We start from the raw sequence: 21,263 nt of genomic DNA, 5'->3' as shown, positions 1-21,263 counted from the left end.
CCACATCATCTGATTTATCCTCTACTAATGAAAGATGTTTATGAAAGGAAAGAAAAAAAATCTTGCTGTCAGGGCTTAGTAAGGAAGGATTCTGCATTACCTGGCCAAATATTCCATGAGTCTAAAATATTGCAAAAAAAAATGGTATATTGTTTAAAAGCAACAAATAATGAAAATATAGAAATTTGTGAGAACTAAAAGTCCAGTTTTAGAATGCAGCCTGTTCAAAATATCAGTTTTGACAATTTTCACATTTGTATATATTTATACCGAAAAATATGCTTCCTTTCTTTGTCAAGTGTATGTATATGTGTAAGTGTATATATATGTATAAGTGTATGTGTATATGTGCGTGTGTGTGCGTGTGCGTGTGCGTATGCATATGCGTATGTGTATGTTTGTGATGCAGAGGTTTAACCCAGAAACTTTGTACATTTTGGACAAGGTCCCTAGCACTGGTATATGAAAATGACTCTCCCTAGGATCCCCAATGTTATTAGACAAACACTGGGTACCATATCCTGCTTAATATTGTGTCATTTCATTGTAGAATTTCACTCTATGAACAGAACAGCCTTTGCGGTCTGATTAGAAGCTGTTGAGTGAGGAGACTTTTGGAAGGGATAAAAATATTAGTCCCTTATTTTCTGCTTCCTGTTGAAGATTTGCATGATGGTATGATTGGAATATATGTAGTCACCTTTGCAAGTTCAGGGCTGACAGCCATGTTGACAATAGGGTAAAACTATGGAAAACCTTAAAAGCACATCTAAAGGAGAATCTGTATTTTCTACCCTGACGTCAGTATGAGAAGAGGCTGTGGTTTGCTTAAGTTGCCGCACTTTTGTCTGTTATTGGCTGTACAAAATTTATGCATTAGATAAAGAAAATTTTTCAAAAAAATTATAACTCTGTTGGGAGCAGTCCTAACGATTCATTTGTTTAGTTTGCTACTTTATTGAAAACCGTACTTTAGGACTTCCAACACTTTTCTGACCCATACAGGAATAGCCAATGACAGTTTCTAAAGGTAGGATCTTCAATCTGTAATGCTATTTTTATAACTTTTTTCCTTCTGGTTAACTATGTAACCATAAAGCATTTTTTAAAATCACAAAGTAAAATGGATGTGAAGTCTCTTGCTTTGCACACAAATAGTATCTCTTTATCTTATATGCATTTAAATTTTTCCCAAAGGTAAATGTATATTCAGAAGGCAATGTGGTGCAGAATGGGGTTTAAATAAAACCTTGACAATTGAATAATGACTTGGGCTTTGATTCAAAAAATGAGTGAAGAGAATACAAGTTGGTGAAGGGAAGTGGAAAATATTTTTTTTTAATTTTGTTTTAGATACAAACATTCTACTTGGAAACACAGTGGTGCTTCCATGTATCTTTATTAGGATTACTCTTTGGAACACTCATGACCCGTTTCTATACAAATAGCAGCTGGAACATGTGCCTCTCTGTAGGAAATGTACAAAAAGAAGAGGCAGAGATGATTTTTCATAAGGCAGTCATCTCTGCCAGGTCGCAGACACCCACCAGGGCAATTTTCAGAGATTCCCAGAATGACTTTCTGTCTGTGTCAAAACAGGATTCCCATCAACACCTGTCATTGCCTTTTGGAGGTCTTTTAGAGTATGAATTGGTCTGTTTAAACTCTTAAATAACACCTGTAGGAAGTACTCTACTCTTATTACACATCATTTTACTGTCTTTTGATTCAACAATTGCTTTGGAGCAGCAGTTAGTGTCTCTAATGTATCAGAGGGGATTCTAATAACTATTCCTTACATAGAGAGAACTACTCTAGTTTTATAGATAGAAGAAACTTACTTTAATCGCAACAGTCTCTTAACAATAGGTTTAGGTCAACAGAAACATGCAGGGTACGGATTTATATATTTTTTTCCTCTTCCTGAAACAAATCACGTGCAGATTCATCAAGCTGTGAAATATATTAAGTTCACAGGGCTTTCACAAAGGGTTAGGAAACCACAAGAACCTGCTGTGATTCAAACTACGTTCAGATGTCCTTTTAATTATAGTAAATGAAGGTTTGGGTTGGCTTTGATGCTTATGGGCAAACAAGGAAACCCACTGAAAGAAACTGCTAAAAGTACTCCCTGTTGCTGTGGGTAATATACTACGTTGTATGCACACTGCTAGCCAATTTATTCTAGTCACTTTAACAAGGATATGCAGCCTGACAGGCCACACAGGATAGTATCACAAGTTGGGCAAAGCACAAATCATTAGAGGGCTAAGAAAGTTGTTTGACATGCACCACGGAGCTCTTTGTCACACAGCCAATTAAGTGACCAAACAAGGAACTTGAAAATACTCATTAATTTCTTCCTAGCAATATAAATGGAACATAGACTGCTTCTTGTCTCGTGCACCGAAGGCACCCAAGTAAAACTGGCATAATTCAATTTGCACTTTGTCAAAGGTGCAAGTAGCAACTTTGGTTCACAGAGAGCCTGCGTTAGGGACACAAAAAATGAAAAGCATGGGTAAAAAGTCTTCAGAAATATATATTTTTTTAACCAAGGTATAGATTTCTGGGCTCTGTGTGCAATTCTTCACATCCATCAGACACTGGGATCCCTTTTATGCTTAAAACTTTAGGTCCTGATTTTTGAGCAGGTGAGGCAGTTAAGAGCATCACTTCTTTCTTGGGGTGTGGCTATAGAGTTGGTTTAGCACCTAATGGAGCTTACCTCACTTACAGAGGACTCAAGTTCTGCCTGCAGTCCCCATGTCAAGGGATGCACAGCCACCTGTAACACTAGCTCCAGAAACTCAATGCCTCTAGCTTCCAAGGGAACCTGAACTCATATGTTCTTGCTCACACAGACATACACATAAATAAAAAAATGAAGATGAATTAAAATACAAAGAACTTGGGGTGAGTTCAAGATAGCAGGCTCTGCTGCTCTGGACTAAGACTACTCTTTAGTAGCGACTGCTGGAGTTTCTTCTACTCCATGATGTCTTTGTATTATACAGAGCTGGGATTCAACACCTGATGCTTTTTTTTTTCTATACCCCTCCCCCAGGCACTATTCTGGCAGGGGAAAAAAGATATTCTAAAGAGAAACACTTAGACTATCAGATTATTGAACACCCTACAAAATTAAAATTTCCTCAAGAATCCAGTGTCAGGTGAGGGAAAGTTAAAGCCCAAGTGTGAGCCAATAGAGAAAGAGATTTCATGTAGTTCTGAGAACTTATTAGGTCACCTTGCAGTGAGGACCGGGGCAGGGTCAGTGATGGGTGAGTGATGGGTGGGAATACACCTAACAGGGTCTGTTTAGTTGTCCATGGTTCTAATACTTTATTTCATCCCAAAATTCAAAGTGAAGCAAATGTATTTGATGGTCACAGGAGGCCTTGAATTGTTCCTCATTCAAATGTGAACACTATAAGTAAATCCATCAGTCCTTTTAGCTATAAATTGGCTTATTTGGCATATTGAGGAAGCACTCCCAAGTCTAGCTGTTACTACTACCAGAACCCAGGCTTTGGCCTTTAAAAATCTAGTAAAATTGTACTCATCTAGTACAGTGGCTTTAATGCCAGGATGCACTAACAGTGCAAAATGATAACCTCCTCAAACTCAATTCCAACCAAGCTTGTGTGTTTAGCTGTATATTTACAATGTATTATTACTACATTGATACGTTTTCCATATCTATTTAAGTCGAAATTTAACATGCCTCATGGCAGCTCTCCACCCAGTCTTCTAAAGCCAGTCACAAATAGAGCGTCTCAATAAATAATGATGTCACCCTTTCAGTGGCTGAACCTAAAAACTTTCTGTTTCACATGTCCGTTCTTTGGCTCTTCCATCTTTAGGCACATTCTTTTTCCCACTTTTCTAAATGATAAAACTATGAATTATTATCTCAGCATCCAGAACACATACATTCATCAAAGTAACTGTGTATTCCTGCTTGCTCACGCTGCACAGTCCTTCCTCCTCAGACTGAAGGATTCAGCAACTTGCAGTGGTATAATACTGGACCTTGCGAGAGGCTGAAATCTCTATGAGGAGCATGTATATTGCTCTTTAAGCAAAGCAGGGCTATAGACTTTAGGGAGAACATATTTCCTCTGAGGCTGGAGGAACAATGACGAAACTGTACAAAGTATATTTATTAACTAAGAAAATGGTTCAATTTTAAAGCAGGAAAAAAGAACACTAGTAATTTTTAATAGTTCTTTCTGAAGAAAAGAACGGTATTGTTAACAAATATTAATTGATGAATAGAAATTTAAAGTTGAAAAGATGAACATACAGTACATTTATAAGACATAAAGGCACTTGTTCTTAAGCAGTTTGTTCATATGTATATATTTATACCCTATTTCAGAATTCCTATGAAAAACCAATTTGATTGGAAGCATAGGGTCCTTTGCTGGTTCATGGATCACATTTCTAAATGTTACCTCATCTGACCCATGACTAGAGAGCCCTGAATCTACTAAGATCACATGTTCCAGTGTGTGTGCATCAGGAAGAGAGCAAAGTACAGATGTTGAGAAGTCGGGTGATATATGAAACCTGATAGAGTTTTGGAAAAACCAATAAAACACAATGTAGGACATCACTCTGGAAAATAGTCTGATAGCCCCTTTAACAGCTTTTTCTGTTCTTAAATTTTTACTTTTCAATCATCAGAGTATCCTTTGAAAATAAAAGAACCTGAAAATCAAAATCTCTTTCTTAATATAACAGTACAAAGTAATGATTACACAGCCAATGAACATAGATGCATTTTTTTTGTGTATCTGTATGTATAGGTGTGTATGTATATAAACACGTGCCTGTGTGTGTGTGTGTATGTGAGAGAGACAGAGAGAGGAGAGAGAGAGAGAGAGAGAGGGAGAGAGAGAGAGAGAATAGTAATTGCTTTAGTCTTTTCCATTTCTAGAATATAGCATACACACAAAAATAAATATAAGACAAATGACAGATCTTGCTTCCTACTATCTAGTAATTAGGCAAGTCAGCTTTCAGGGCTGTCAGAGTAAATGAACTGTACTTAAGTTTTCAAATAAGCTTCAGATTTCCCGGTCTCTTCAGTTATTACTGTGTGATCTATGGAAATCAATTAACACTTTGTGGGTCTCCACTTTCATCCTGAACATAATGAAATGTAAGAGTTATAACAGAATGTTCCTATAAATATTGAATAATAATGTATGAAAATTTCTTTCCTGCCTGTGATTTTAGAATGCATGTAAGTAAGATAGGAAGAGTTCAGATGGAGACCATCCTGTTTTCTACATCCTGTCCCAAAGTAAGATATAAATAATTAATACAAAATACTTAGCATTCTGCAGAACAATATCCCCATAGCTGGCCGAATAGATGTTCTTTTAAAAATGTATTTGGTTGTTTATTTTATATTATGAGTTTTGTCTGCGTGCATGTCTGTGTGCCACAAGTATGTAATATTTGAGTAGTTCAGAAGAGGGCACTGGATCCTGTCATACTAGAGTTGCAGGTAGTTGTGACCTGCCTTGTATGTGCTAGGAACCAAACCCAGGTTCTCTGTTCATAAGCTCTAAGCCATCTCTCTGGCCCAAATGTCCTTAATGTTAATAACAAGCCATTGTTATTTTTCACCATTGTGTGTGTGTGTGGGGGGGGGGGCGACGACAAGATGCACACCAGGAGAGCAGTACTGATATTGACAGTATTAGCTCTGTGACCTTAGCCAGCCTTTTCATCTCCTTTTCTTTCAGTCATGCCCCCTTAGCTCTAAGTCCCCTTTTGCTAACACTACATTATAGTAGTGGTCTTATTACATTCCTATATTAGTCTTATCTCCCGTTGTAAAATCCAAATTCCTCTTCATAAATAAAAACAATGCTCCATTATGGCTATACTTTTACTTACTATCTTGAGACAATGTCTCACTAAATATTGCCCAAGTTGATATTGAAGTCACTCTGGGGCCAGGCTATGCTCTTACTTAAAACCCCTAAAGAATAGGCCTGCATTACCAAGCCAGACTTCAAAAAGGTAATATACCCAGGACAAATGAATGTCCTTTTATACTGGGCTAAATATCAATTTTTATTTTTCAATAAGTGATAAATATTTATTATTACAAGTCATAGATACATAAAGAAAATTAAATTATATTGGACTGATGTTTTAAAAAATCTTAGAATGCAAATTGACTATTTCTGAGAATATATGTGTTATTTTAAAACTCATCCCTGTTTGAATTGTTCACATACAGGTCATTTATAATCAGTAGTTGGTAGATCTGATTTTATTGTGCTTTTGGTTCTGCATAGAATAAAAGCTAGGTGTGGTGGCTTGAATGAAAATGTCCCCACAGACTCACAGGAAGTGGCACTCTTAATAGCTGAGGCCTTGTTGGAGTAGGTGTGGCCTTGGAGTAGGTGTGGCTTGCTGGAAGAATGTGTCACTGCTGAGGGGGCTTTGAGGTTTCAGAAGCTCAAGCTAGGCCTAGCAGTTTACTCTCTCTTCCTGATGCTTGCTGATCCAGATGACTCAGCTCCAGCACCATGTCTTCCTGCATACCACCATAATTCTGAGCAGGGAGACAAGGGACTTCACCTCTAAACTGTAATTAAGGGTTTTCTTTTATAAGAGTTGCTGTGGTCATGGTATCTCTTCACAACAATAAAACCCTAGCTAAGACACAATGAAACAAGAAACCATAAAAGACGGATTTTTATAATTCATAAAAGACACTCCTGCTTGTAAAAGAATGAACTGAAAGTTCAATGGATTCAGGTAGTAAAACTTGTCCCTGAAAGAATGTTTTCATATGTATATGGGAAGGCCACGTTTTATAGGAATCTAGAGTGGTAAACAATCATGTCAGACTGAATGCCAAAGGCCTTTCAAGTGAGTAAGGAGCCTGTTTCATTGATGCCCACCCCCCACCCCACCACCCAAGAATGACCTGAACATAGAAACAATGGGTAAGTTAAAAACTCTTCCTCACGGGCTGGTGAGATGGCTCAGTGTGTAAGAGCACCTGAAGGTCTGGAGTTCAAATCCCAGCAACCACATGGTGGCTCACAACCATCTGTAACAAGATCTGACTCCCTCTTCTGGAGTGTCTGAAGACAGCTACAGTGTACTTACATATAATAAATAAATAAATCTTTAAAAAAAAAAACTCTTCCTCACGAGTATGTCACAGATGTTTGTACAGCGTTTGACTGTTGAATGTCGTGGACTTGCACTGTACATTAACAAGATCAGAAGGAGCATCTTGTATTATTGAGCAGAGCATTTCCACACCACCAGTAGTTTCTGTTTGTATTGTGTCTCATCAGAAATTTAGTCAATAGCTGAAACATTTATTCACAGTTAGTCAATTTTAACACCAGGAAATCAGCCGTGGAATAAACTGTGCTATTAATTTTCCATTGGAGATTCATGTTTGAATGACCATGCGTTTCATAGATTTAAATACCAGAAAGCTAATTATCCCAAAAGCCCCATTAAAAGGATAGCATAGTTTACTATTGGAAACAATCCTGGCAAGGCTGCAACATACTTCCCACCTTTCTGCAATGGGGGTCTTTCCCCTACCCATCATGCTATGTGTCCCCCAAGGATATTTTTCTAAAATCTTAAAATAAGCCCTAACATTTTCTTATTCACAAATGTTAATCATTTCATAAAATAAATGTAAATACAAAACTAATCCCCATAATCTTCAGTGCTCAAATTAGTTTTTGTTTTCTTTTAAACAATTCTCACCAAGTGCTCTTATGTTTCCCATGCTGATGCCTTCAAACTCACAACGCACCTCATAAGAGCGGAATACTATTTATTTCTATTCTGTTTTTCTTTTTAAAAAATAAGACCAGGGATCAGAATAGTTTGCCTCATAATATGGCATCATGACGTTTGAGACATCACCAGACACAAAAAGCTACTCACACTTTTCCCACCAATCTTTCTTCAAGGAAGCAGGTCACAAAATTGGAGGAAAAAAAATTTCCACAACCTTGTCCTGAAGCAAATTATAGGTCTTCATTTTGAAAGAAATCTCAGATCTCATCTCCAAAGAGAACCACAGGCCCAGAGATGCCAGAGATCTGAACATGGCTTTCTGTGTTCGCCTCAGTTTACAGAGGTTACATCACATCATTTGGTCCAGGCACACTTATCCTCGGCTGACCCAGACTTAGCCCTCTCCTCAGCATGCCCAAGCAGAAAAATACACGCGTTTCTCTGCCTTTCTGGGTTGTCTTTGTCAACAGTTTCCACATCACTTAGAGCTTATATTTAATAAATTACTCTGCCATATCTCTTGTTAAGCTGTCAAATTTTTGCTAAAAGTTCCTTGGCCATTAGACTAGAGAGATAGGTAAGGGAAAAAAAAATCTTTCCATGCCCTACAGATGAAAACCTGCTAGATAAGTCTGTATGTCTGAAATTTAACACTTCCAAGGCCCCTTGAGTGCCTGAGAAAACAAGAAAAATACCATATCCTGTCAAGGCAAGTTCTTTATCTCCCCCATATGATAACTATAGAAAGATGAATAGAATTGAACCCATCAATATTATCTACTGGATGCTAAAAGCCTAAGGCAGAGACTACTCTGTATTGCTTGTTAACACTCTTGAGGAAATGATGGATTTCTTGTGTTTTTGAAATGGGTCAGGAAAAAATAATGGTGATTAAATTAAATGAACAGCTGTCTAAGCAGAGACAGTTGTTCACTCATCACAATGACTATGCTGTGCTTTTCACAACATGAATGATTCTCTGCCCAGGTCCTCTAGTTTCTTTTCATAAGATTTTAGCAAAGTGGCTTTCTATTTACTAATTGATTTATTTATTACCTCAAAAAATAGTAGAAGTCAATATTCAAGTCATTGGAAAAATACAGATGGACAAACTGGTATCTAATATTTACATCAACCAAAATTCTTAAGAATCTGGGGAGGCAAAGTCAAAGTTCCCATATTATATGTAATGGTGAACAAACTGTTAATGTTTTGACTTTGTACAGCCAGTCTTCACAAATACTAACTTGGCTCCTGAGGCCATTTTTTTTTCTAAACGTAAATGGATTTGCTTATATAGAACACTATGATTTGCATTCAGAAAACATCAAGTTAACAGGCATAGGTTTCAGATCTCCACTTTGTCTTTAAGAAAAAAAAAGAGAGAGAGAAAATAAAATAAAACAAAACAAATTAGAACAACAACAAAAATAATGCCAGGTATGGTGGTGCACTCCTTTAATCTCAGAACTCTGGAGGCAGAGGCAGGCAAATCTCTGAGAGATTGACTTCAGCCTGATTACAAAGAGAGTTCCAAAGCAGCCTGGGCTGCTACAAATAGAAACTCTGTTTGGAAGATAGATAGATAGATAGATAGATAGATAGATAGATAGATAGATAGATAGATAGATAGATTTAAAAATCAAAACAAAGCCTTCCCACCATCCCACACAAAACAGGTAAACCAAAGCCCATGAAGACAGTCAGCTTGTTTGAGTATTGTTCTCTTTCACACTAAAACAACTCATTTTGTCTGGAAACTAATTTTGCATAAAAGAGGACCCTAATCACAACCCTGTCTGGAATCTTGAGCACTATCTTGGAACAGAACTAAGATTATTTCAAACATCCTATACTGATTCTTGCCTTCTATGATTCTGATTGACAATTATGAATGAACTGACAATCTACCATAAGTCAAATCTGTCAAGTGACTGTGAAGGAAAAGAGACTTAAGTGCTACACCAAACACAGCTCTGAGATGACAATACTCATGCCTCAAGCTGTACCTTACCTTCACTCTAGTCTATGTTCCTCAGGCCTGACAGAATGTGGAACCATCATCTTTCTTTTTACCACAGACTCATTCTTTCCATTCCCACCCTGCATATACTCCCTGAAGTTCCTTTACCTCAATATGGTACATTATCATCTGTTTTTCCTCAGATGCCCATACGTGCGATCACCAACAGAGACAATTCAACAACTTTACACATTTATAAAAACACAGAAAGTACCTGGACATAGGCTCTGCAAGAGCGCTCTCTTTTCTGAAGCTGAATCCATTAAGACAGCAGATTAAACACAGAATAGAAAAAACAAGTTAGTGACAGAAGAAAAATAAAAAGAAAACATCTACATAAACACCTTACTTTTTGATTCACTACTTTTGTAGAAGAAAATGAAGGTTATGCAGCAACCCCAACAGTGGCCAAACCCCACCCCCTTTTATTTAGAACAGTCCACCTAAACAACAGGTGGTGAAAAGCTGTTGAAAGGAAGAAACCTTGGAATAAATTTAGTAGAAATTAGTACAAATCAATAAACATTCATGTGAAATGATCCAGGTCACATCCAGTTAGTTTTTTATTCATGAGCCGCTAGTGGAGACATAAGATGTTAAGGGAATTATGCAAAAAGTTTGGAACCCATTATATTAAAAAAGAGATTCTGTGTGGTTTTTCAAGACAGCCTACTTAGATGGTTGACGTGTGCTCATATTAAGTGTTCATTCTTACCTTCAAAAAGTCTATTATAAGGAAGATAGAAATGCCCATTCACTGTGACTATTTAAGCCTAGGGGACGCATACCAAAAGTCAGACAACTTCGGATTAAATGGAGTGGGATCCATTTCCTGACTTGCTACTGAGCTGATTTCTTACAGAACTCTGTTTGACAGTCTTGGCCAAAATAGAAAGCATTTCAGAAACTGGTGGGGTAAGAAGCTTGATTTAATCTGTATTGTTGTTGTTGTTGTTGACACAAGTTTGTATTCAGGCCCAGATATTTTCTCCTGATGCTCAAACGAATAATCAATAACCCTTCATTCATGCTGTTTAAATGAGTGACCCAAATTTTTATAAATCAGACTGTGGGGGTTCATCTTTTCCCCCCAGTGTTATTCGGTTCCCTTGGTTATTAGCCTTGAATTGCAAAATCGGATTCCGTTTTAGGGAGCAGTTACTCTGACACTTTTGGAGTAACTAGCTACTACTGTCCCAACTCTAACTCATTCTTTCTTCAATGAGGGGGCAGTAACTGTTGAAGAATGATCTCAGGAGTGAGAGCCAGGCTGTCATTCAGATCAGTGACTCCCATCCCAGTAATGTAGGGCTCTGAGCCCTCCAGAATTTCAATGTGGGTACAATTGATTGGTACCTAGTTGACTTTGTAAATCTGATGGGCTATTCTGGGCCTCAGGGAAAATAGGAACCCCAGGAAATGAGAGCAAGCCAGCAAGCACGTGAGTAACCTTTGCCCTCCCATCTCCCTAGCCCTTCATGCAAATTAACATATGACAAACTGCATTACATAAACAATCGAGGCGAGCCAAATGGGAAACAAAAGAGAGCATTAAGAAGCCTCAGGAATGGAAATTTGCCCATTATGTCGTTATTTGATATTCAGCCTAGGCAAGGTGATTAGCTGTAGCCAGTTAGAATGTGACATTAATTGCCAGGTTTACCTGATAGCCTCAGACATCAACACCGCTTTTAAAATAAAGTTACAAAATATTGCAACAACAAATCATGTTATGGATATGAAACATTAATAAAAATCAGTACTCCCATCCCATTATGATAAGAATAGCTGGCAGCCATATTCATTAGTGGCATCAAGTCAGCTACGGTCACATCATATTAAAGTCACAGCATGCCAGACCATATAGGCAGCTGTTGATTATCCCATCAGGGGCTAATTGTGATTCTATCAGGCTAAAAGAAAAAAAAAAGAAACAAAGACAAGAAAAAAAAGCCAAAAAACAAACAAACAAACAAACAAAAAAACCCAACCTTCTTCTTGCACAGCATAACAAAGAAATCTAATACATTATATATAATAAACAAAGACTAAAACTGTATCTGATTAGGAAAGGTGAATTTGCAGCAAGAGCTATCTCAGATAAGATATTTGGCATTTTAATTTTGAATGGTTATTATATTAAAACATTTCTCAGTTTTAATGAGTGATAACCTTTCCCTACCAACGCAGGATCACAGTTAGTAAAAGACAGATCTCCAACATATTTATTGTTCTTTTTTTCTTTTTCTTTTTCTTTTTCTTTTTTTTTTACTCAAAGGGGGATGTTTTAAAAATACATTTCTTAGAACATTAGTCGATTTCTTTTTTTAATTTTTTTAAGTTGGAAAGACTACGTTAATAGTCCAGGTCACAGATTTGTTATACCATTCAGGAGCATCTTCATTTGATGCTATTTAATACCAAGAGGTTAGTCTACCTATTTAATATTTAGTTACATATATAAATGATATTCTTTTTAAATATGCAGCTTTCCTTTTGTGTTTTTAATTTATATAAGGTTTAGCAAATAAGATGTTTATTAAAATAGGAAAATTTCTAAAATATATTTCTTCAAATGCAACATATTTAAATTTGTGTATTTAAAATTAAAATTTACAGAAATTAAACACTCAGAATTTCATTGGTTGTGATACAAAAATCTGAGTCATTTCAAAACTAAAATGAAGCATGTATTAAAATCTAATTTCTTGTCCTAGCAGTACTTAAAGGTAATATTAACTAGGTTAAATTTTCTCATTATAAAAACCAATGGGGAAAGGGATCTAATGGATTTTAATATACTTTTATTATTGTTTCCTAAATTTCCATTTTCTGATTAAACACTCATTAAGCAGCCTACTATTTTCGAAGAGGAGTTTGTAGGAACCAATAACCAGTAGCCTGGACCTACACTAATTTTGCTACAATTTAACAGTAAAAAAAAAAAAAAAAAAATGAGAAAGTACTAGCAAAAGTTGAATTGCAAACACAAAATGCATACGATGAGACTGGTACATATTTCTCTATATTAAAAGTCAAATAAGATCATAATGTAATCACAATGAGATAGTAAAGTCAACTGAATGTAAGGATCGGTTCGTTTTGAACAATGAAATTTGAAACGAGAAAAACTAAACAAGATTGTCTCACTGAGTTCACTTCTAACTGAAAGACAGAGCCGAGATTCTCACCTTGTTCAAGCTGCGGGCTGCGCTGTCTTTTCCCCCTGGTGTCAAATTCCTGAGCTGGACATCCAAGAGGCCAACCAGCTGGTCCATGGCACGGACAGAGTAGGTGATGTCCCCAGCGTTCAAGTGATTTCTTGTCTGTTCTGCTAGCTCTCTGGCAATATTGGCAGCTGTTTCTCCGGATTTCAGCTATTATTTTTAAATAGAAAGGGAAAAAAACAAAAAACAAAAAACAAATGTTTTCCATGAGTATTTTCATTGGTCTCCTTTAACCATTTCTTTTTGTCTGTAGTTTAAAATTGTTGAGGCAAGAAACAGTTCTTAAATGCTACCGTTACCTCAGAGCACTCTGCTCGCTATGTTTCCTGATAACTCTTTTTTTTCTTTAAAGCCTCACTTTAAAGTCTTGTCCTTAAGGGGCTTTTTGTGGAAAATTCCCTCTTAAGATTATTTCTCACCTCAGTTAGTCATTTGGGTTGTTAAGTCTGAGGTGTGTCCCACTATTTTCTGTCATTCTCTAGATTAGAGTTTGATGAGAGCTTCTTGTGGGTCCCTAATCTATATTCTCAGAGGCTGTCCACACTTCCTTCATGCCAGGATGAGCCCATAGTGCACTGGGTGAATACTAAGCAAACTCACCAGTTTCTAAGATCTGTGAAATGTACTCTCTATAAAACCCCTGCTTTCAATATGGTCATCATCCTTTTGCAAAACATACAAGTTCTCTCCCGACACATCAGTCGCTAGTTTCTTGTGTTCTCCCTTTCTGAAGCATGCTGACATTTTTAAATACATTCTTTAAAAAAAATCATAAAAGATCTAAAGATGTTAAAAGAACTCAGGACAATATTCTCTGCCCTCCTGAATATACTTAATAGCTTTGAGACAAGAAAACATGAATATACATTCACTCATTAAGAATGATGGGAGATGCCAATACAGACAGACCAAGACCATGATGTGAATCTCTTGTTGTCATCGTGAGGCAATGCCAGCACCATGTGCAATTGAAATTTTACATACTAGAACCAGGTCATGACACTAAGCCCAGGACAAGAGAGACACTGGGATGATCTACTGGTCACAGAACACACATCTCCTAAAAGTTATGGACAGAGAAAATGGACTCAAGTGCAAGGTCAAGGTTGAGGGATCCTGTGGAGAACAAGGGCCCATTTCCTAGTTAGTTGTCTAACAGGAGGATTGATCCATTATCCCTCATGTCTACACGCACAGTGCGTATGTCCTATTGCCTTCTCTAGCCCCCACCCTCTCTGTCTGCATCTTTCCTTCCTTTCCCTTTTCACAGTCAACCTTCAATTCATGTCTTATACAGAAATTCATCCCTAATCATATATGCACAAGCCATAGCAAAGAGACTTAGCAGTTTGTATGTACATGCTTATGCACATGTCTGTGTATATATATTACATATATGTGTGTATATATTATATAGTATGTAATAAAAAAGAGAACATCAATTTGAGAGGGCATGAGGGGGAACAGGAGAGGGATTTGAGTAGGAACCAAGAAGGGGGAAGTAATGTAAATATATTTTTATCTAAAATTTTAATAAAAGATAGAAGTTTAAAAATCTAAAAAAAGAATGATGTGAGAAATATCTTAAAAGTTAAATAATTACCAATTCCTGGTTCATAATGTTCTCTCTTTTTTTTAATTTGTAGAATTAAATTTAAATAGTATTTTCAATTTCTAAAACAATTTTATGGCTCATTTTCAACATAAATAATAATACAGTGCAAATCTTTCTCTACAGATTCCACATCCCAAAGAGAATGTTATATGTATCTTTCTAAACTATAACATACCCCTCACTATTTGAATATATAAATGTCATTATTTAAGGATTAGTTTTCTTATTCTTATGTTATATAAAGCTGGCAGTATAAATTGTAAACAATCAAACAATCAAAAATCTTCTCTTTATAAACTATTACCCAATGATTATTCAGGATGACACAAATTGATTAGAGCAGTTAGTGAGACAGAGTCCATCCAGGGCTGCTTCATGTGCACAAAAGCGCCCAACAGTCAAAACCAAAATGACAACAAATCTTAAACAAATAAATTGGAGTGATTAGAACATCTAGATAATTTACAACCACATTCATACACACACACACAGAGAGGAAAAACCTAAAGTGAAATGTAATAGTAGCAAGCACTGGTAAGGTTATGAAAATGAATGTCATTCCCATGACCTGTATAGAACAAAATATTGATGTTAAACCCTCTACTTTTAAATAGAAGAAATAATCTCAGATGTCAAAAAATGAACATTCAAAGACATCCAATTCAATTAAACTTGTGACTGAAATCAAAAGAAGTTATGACTTGATCGAACCAATCAATTATAAATGTACAATGTCAACAGTTTAAATTTATGAAGGGGATTAATACTGTTGACATTAGTCTTTAAGATACACTGCTAAACGCATACTACTTATAAAACATTTCAAACATATATATGTATACCACAATTTCTGTGTTTATGTATATATTTATATGAATATTTTAAAATATACATAATATATTAAAATATATGCATATATTATAAAATATATTAAAATATAAGCTTGACAATTAAGAAAGAAAAGACAAATCCCTATTGCTGATATTCAAATTGTAAAATATATATATATGTAATTACCATATATATTAACTTATGAATATAAACATATATAATACATATTAACTTATATAAAAAAGACATTAAAGTACTGTTACTGAGAAAGTTATTGTTAAAGTTAATAATTAATCAGTATTTTGCAGAAATTAATACATAAAATTAAACAGAAATAGAGTGCAACAAGTATATTGTAATATGCTTATAAATTTCTTTTAAATGTTTATATTTAAAATACCTGTTAATTTTCTTTGGTGTGTACAAGCACACTGTTCAATATTATTATGCCATTGATTTGAGAGTAAAACGAAAAAAGGATTAAAGTTTGAATATGTAAATATTTAGTTTTCTCATATATAGTTGTGAAGCATTGAAACAAAAGATTATTAAGCCAAAGCTGATGGTGAATGATCCTGTTGTTTATATATGTACTAATTACAATGCAGTCATGGAGGCCACTGAATCACTCATGGGTTATCTTCAAAACAGTAACCATGGTTACCTTTCAAGAAGTATTGGCTTAACCCGAGTGAGGTAGTGTGCACCTGTAATCCTAGCACTAGGGAAACAGAATGGAGAGGGTCACTGCACGCTCTGGGACCACAGGGGCTACACAGAGAAATATAAAACACGAAAAGGTATACCCAGAGCTCTTTATATATGAAGAGAAAAGAATTCCACAATACACATGAAAACTGAGACTAAGAGCTATGAAAGTTGTGAGGTAAAAAGGGTATATACAAAAAAATTTAAATTAACTAAAAATTTCTATAACTATTCTGCCTCTGTGTCATTGAGCCTTAGTACTGAATAATACACATGTATATATATCCCTGAGAAATGAAAGGTGGCTCACTTGCCTTTGAGCACCTTCTATTACTTAGAATCCTTATGCTAAGGTTTGAATGTGAGCACACTGTCCTCTACAGTTGGTTTGTCTAGGGACACTGAAGTGCCATTAGGACATGTTCCTTGATAGGAGCATTAGGTTATTAGGGAAGGCATTAATGTTTGAAAACTCAGTCCTGCTACCTGCTTACTCTGCTTTCTGCTTGCTTGAGCTGACCACCATGAAACCATCTGCCCACCATCATTCCTTCCCCACCATAATGGAGCCTACTCCCAACCTAAGCCAAAATAAACCTTTCTTCCCTTGTGTGTTGTAAGGTATCTGGCCAGAGCAATGAGTGGAGAAAAGGTTGCATACAAGAATGATTGATGTACATGAAAAGATATAATATTAATTGAGCAATGCAAGTATAATAACACAAATGTTTATGATGTATCATGGGAATATAGCACTGGTAAAAGAAAATCTGTGGAAAGGAGGAAGGATAATCAGAGTCGATGTGAAACGTTAAAAAACAAGTCTACTGTTACTTGGTGAGATGGAGTGCTAAGGAAGACTCTAAGTGAGAAAGCGCACTTTAAGGAAATACTGTATATGTATATGTATACATATACGTATGCATATGCGTATGCGTATGCATATGATGTACACACAGATATAATATATAATAGTTATTATATAATATATATAATAACTATGGTTGGGTAAGACAGAGTGCTATAGAAAAAACATAGAGAAAAAGTGCAAAGCAGGTATTGCCACACACACCTTTAATTCCAACACTTGGGATACAGAGTCAGTAGGATCTCTGAGTTTCAGACCAGCTATGGTCTAACAGTGAATTCCAGTACAGCAGGACTACACAGACAAATGTGTCTCAAAAAATAAATAAATAAAAATAAAAACTCAAAGAACAACAACAACAAAAAAGCATTATTTTCTGCATGCAGACCCTAACATTGATAGTTAAGAAGAAAAACCTTTGTCTAGTGAGTTGGCCTCCAGTGAGAGAGTGACTATACTGTGATAACTCTGTCTTCTGCTCTGTCTTCTCCTGTGGGTTAGAGTTTACTCAGCTCCATTGTGCATACAGGCATGTTGTCCATCTGTGAAAAGTTAATCCCAAGCTATACTACAGTAATTTTTCACTGCTCAGCGTTAAAGACATCACTCAGCTACAGGGACTAGGAATGCCAAATCATGATAGCAGTATAAATAGGTAAAACCTGAGTTCCTGCAAAATCTATATCTAACTCCAGAAAAGACATACGTATTTCTTCTGCTTACTAGATGATTTTCCTGCCTTATTACACTCCTCTGCATCTAGCCCTTATCAGTATACAATAGCCCCCAAAGACTCCTGAGTTTTAGGTTTCAATGCAACTGATGGACTTTGGGGAAAGGGGACTAGATCCCAGGACTCTAACTTCATCATGGATTAATAGTCTTTTGCTTTTGAGACATAATCTCAGGGCTGAGCCTTGACTACTACCCAACTTGTCAGGCTTCTGCTTCTACCTAATGAGAGCTGTGATCAGACATGTGAGCCACAGTGCTGGACATATAACTTAGTGGCACAGTTCGGAGGTGATGTAGCTATGAGGTAAGGTAGAGGTAGCGGAAAGAAGCCACTGGAAGTGTGCTCAGGAAGGGTCCATCCTGCTATGGCTTCCCACTGGGAGCAAGGTGAGCATCTCCTCCTCCACATGTTCCTGCTGCCCTAATGGCCAGCTTCAGCATGAGACCAAAGCACTAATATCAGCATACCCTGGACAGAGACTTCTTAACCCATGGGCATGGATGAATCTTTGCTCGTTTAGGTTGATTTTTGTCTGATATTTTATCACTTTGACAAAGCTGACTACTAAATATATGGCTTGGTCACCAACAACCCAGTCCTGAGTTAAGAAGCTAATTGGTTGGGTAGTTTCCTCTTTTCCATTCTTGGGCCACTGACAGAGGCTTTATTTCTTTCTCTAGACTTTCTCTGGGGCATTGGTTCCCAAGACAAGCTTCCTGAGGCTAGTCTGGTAAAAATTTCTGCCTAGTATGAATTACATATGTACATGTATACTTAAAGCTCCTTTTTTTAAGGTTGGAAAATGTGTTTTTTATTTATCTCTGTCTGCATCTACCATCGATCTATTATCGATCAATGTGTCTACCTTTTTTATAACGTAAATACATCATTTTAGCAATAGCTCATTTAACCTATATTCACATTTGCTCTTCAATCTTTACAGCTATCAGAGCATTATTTAATGGATGGAGGGACTGTATCATAAGACCTCGTTCTACTTGAGTCCTTAGTTTCCCACTGAATGTCACCCTTTGCCCATGATTTAAATTTTCTGTGCCACTGTGTTAAGATCTGTGAACACAGTAGTGAAAAGCATGATTATTTGTTTACATGTCTTAATTACTAGCAGCAAAAAGAGTTATTAAAAACGTATCTCTACACATCCTGTGTTTTACTGGATGGAATGCGGAATCCACGTGAAGAAGAATTGTTAGTAGGAATTTTAACTGGAATGTGTGAGGATACAAAATAATTTAGGAAATGCTTCTCTGGGGACAATTTAGTTCGAAATGCAGTGGAAAAGAAGAGATTAGAAATGGAGGCTGGATTGCAGGCAGAAGGATCAGTCAGTAGGAGGGAGGAGCAGGAAGCCCTAAGGCTAGCTGTACTTAGGGTAGTGTAGCTAGAGTTCAGACAGCTGGAGAAGTGAGCTCTAAGTAAAAGAAACAACACCTGTTCATGAAAAGCTGGAAGGAAATGGGAAGGTGTTATCCAGCTTTGCACTTGAATGATGACACCTTAAAAGATACCTAAGCAGAAACAAAAGTGAAAGAAAGGAGCCAGGGGTGACCCGGGTTGGGGGTAGGCTTCAGGTGTGCGGAGGGAGTACTGGCTGTAGAGGAATTTCCACAGTCTCTTAGTTACTACATCTGCCCTGGGAGGTAAGGGAAGGGCTCCTCCTAGGCTCTGCTTTTCATAATTGGATGGGAACACCCTGGACTAAGTTTTCCCACTGTCCCCACCATCTGAGCTCAGTCTCATGACGATGTTTTCCTGATGACCTTCTCTGCACAGGTTCTCTCCATTGGTATCTGAACTATCACTCTTATAACCTTAGTTTTCTCTCTCGGCATTGTGACTTACAATGATTTAATTCTATATTAAAATGCATACATGTTTTTAATCTCCTTTAGGTTTTTTTTTCCAGAGGCATGTTTCCTCATTTAAAGTAGTCATTAAAATGCCTCTTAGGTATTTTTTCATTTACTGTTAATAAAGTTATTTCCTATACATATATATATACACATACATACTGAGAAATTTCATGAGTTTTATAGGATTAATAGATTAATGCCTGTATTGATGTGGTAGGATTATGCACAGGAATTAATCAGTAGAGAGGAGGCCAGCTGCTATTGCTTAGCACTATAGTTATGAAGAAAGAGATACTGTGTTGATACACTGTACCCTTTGAAACTTTGACAAAAGCAAAAACAATTTTTAATTAAAATTTAAATCAGCTTTGAGATTTTTATGAGCTTTATTTATCAACCATTGATAAGGAGTAAAAAAATATGTAGAAATGACTTAGTACACTACTTTATAGGTACTGTTTCTTTGAGTGCTCTAAGTATTTTAATGTATATCTGAGCCAAGTGAATATATGAACAAAATGTGTATATGTAAAAATATGGAAATAAATGAAGTAAGTCTAAAGTTTGGAAACCATGTTGTGATTGAATCTGGAATCATCTAATAAGACATTCCTCTGGGAAGGTATGTCAGGGTGTGTCCAGGAAAGTAAGTTAGGGAAACCCATCTCCTGAGTGAGCAATACCTGTGCACAGTGCCCAGAAACGAGAAGTCCAAAGACAAAGCAATGGTGCTTTTGCCTGCCCAGCTTCTGTCTCACCAGTGAGAGACAGTCATAGCCTACTGTTGCTCTGACTATGGTGGCCACACTTCTCTGACATTTGTACCCAGCTTCTTTGTCTTTCAAATGTGAATTAAAGAGCAGTAGCTCTCCAGGAAACTTCCAGACCTTTAGCTCCAGTTTGGGGGTGCTGACATATCCAACCTCAGACATCTAGTGTCAGCCAAATAGACTAAGCAGTTATTGAGGTCTCAATCCTTGCCAATGTATAGACAGCCACTACAAACCCCCTATTGTGCAAGCCAATCTACTACATCCCTTTATGGTGCATATGATCATTCTCTTAGTTCTGTTCCTAGAGAGAATAGTGACCAATACAGCCCAAAATCTCTGATAAGATTAAAAAAGCAATTTTCATGCATTCTATTCTTAGATCTAAGAAAGTTAAAATAGGACCTATAAGAAACAGGAGCAGAATTCAATCTGGTATTCTGGGGGGAATAACTAGATTATTCTGTATTATAAAGTGCTAGAATTATGTCTAAAACTCTATAAATCATCTTCAGAAAACCCAAGAAAAATACCACATTATCTAGGAATCTGCCCATAGCTTATTTAGAAACAAAATAAAGGGGACTTGAGTTTGTCATAAAGAAAACAAAACCCATCATCTGTTACAATTCAGCCAGATCTTTTTCGCATACATGCTGGAGCAGGCCAAGCAGGGAGAAACATTCTTCCTCACTCAGCATGCCCAGAATATGGGAGCTGTTCAAAAGTATCAATATTACAGACTAAAATGGAAATAGTCCACCAGTGAGATAATACGATAAAATGCACTCTAAAGGTATGCAAA

The 21,263-nt window shown here is 36.6% G+C and overlaps 1 protein-coding gene across 39 annotated transcripts in view; it reads right to left on the bottom strand.

The window, feature by feature from the left end:
- Adgrl3 (adhesion G protein-coupled receptor L3) overlaps positions 1-21,263 on the bottom strand; it is an 808,741-nt gene that overhangs the window by 154,358 nt on the left and 633,120 nt on the right. For 34 of the 39 annotated variants that reach the window (XM_011249474.3, XM_017320921.2, XM_030254561.1 and 31 more), the window contains 2 exons: positions 13,021-13,206; positions 10,044-10,082 (listed from right to left, as the gene is read on the bottom strand). In XM_011249474.3, coding sequence (XP_011247776.1) covers positions 10,044-10,082; positions 13,021-13,206 — 225 coding nt within the window. The remainder of the gene's footprint in view (positions 1-10,043; positions 10,083-13,020; positions 13,207-21,263) is intronic. The other 5 variants (XM_011249462.3, XM_030254563.1, XM_011249463.3 and 2 more) reach the window with 1 other exon arrangement.

The sequence above is a fragment of the Mus musculus genome, chromosome 5 (assembly GCF_000001635.26).
Source record: "Mus musculus strain C57BL/6J chromosome 5, GRCm38.p6 C57BL/6J".
Taxonomy (NCBI): Eukaryota; Metazoa; Chordata; class Mammalia; order Rodentia; family Muridae; genus Mus; species Mus musculus.
Note: the sequence above shows the minus strand (reverse complement) of the source record. Positions and strands in the feature narration are given on the sequence as shown.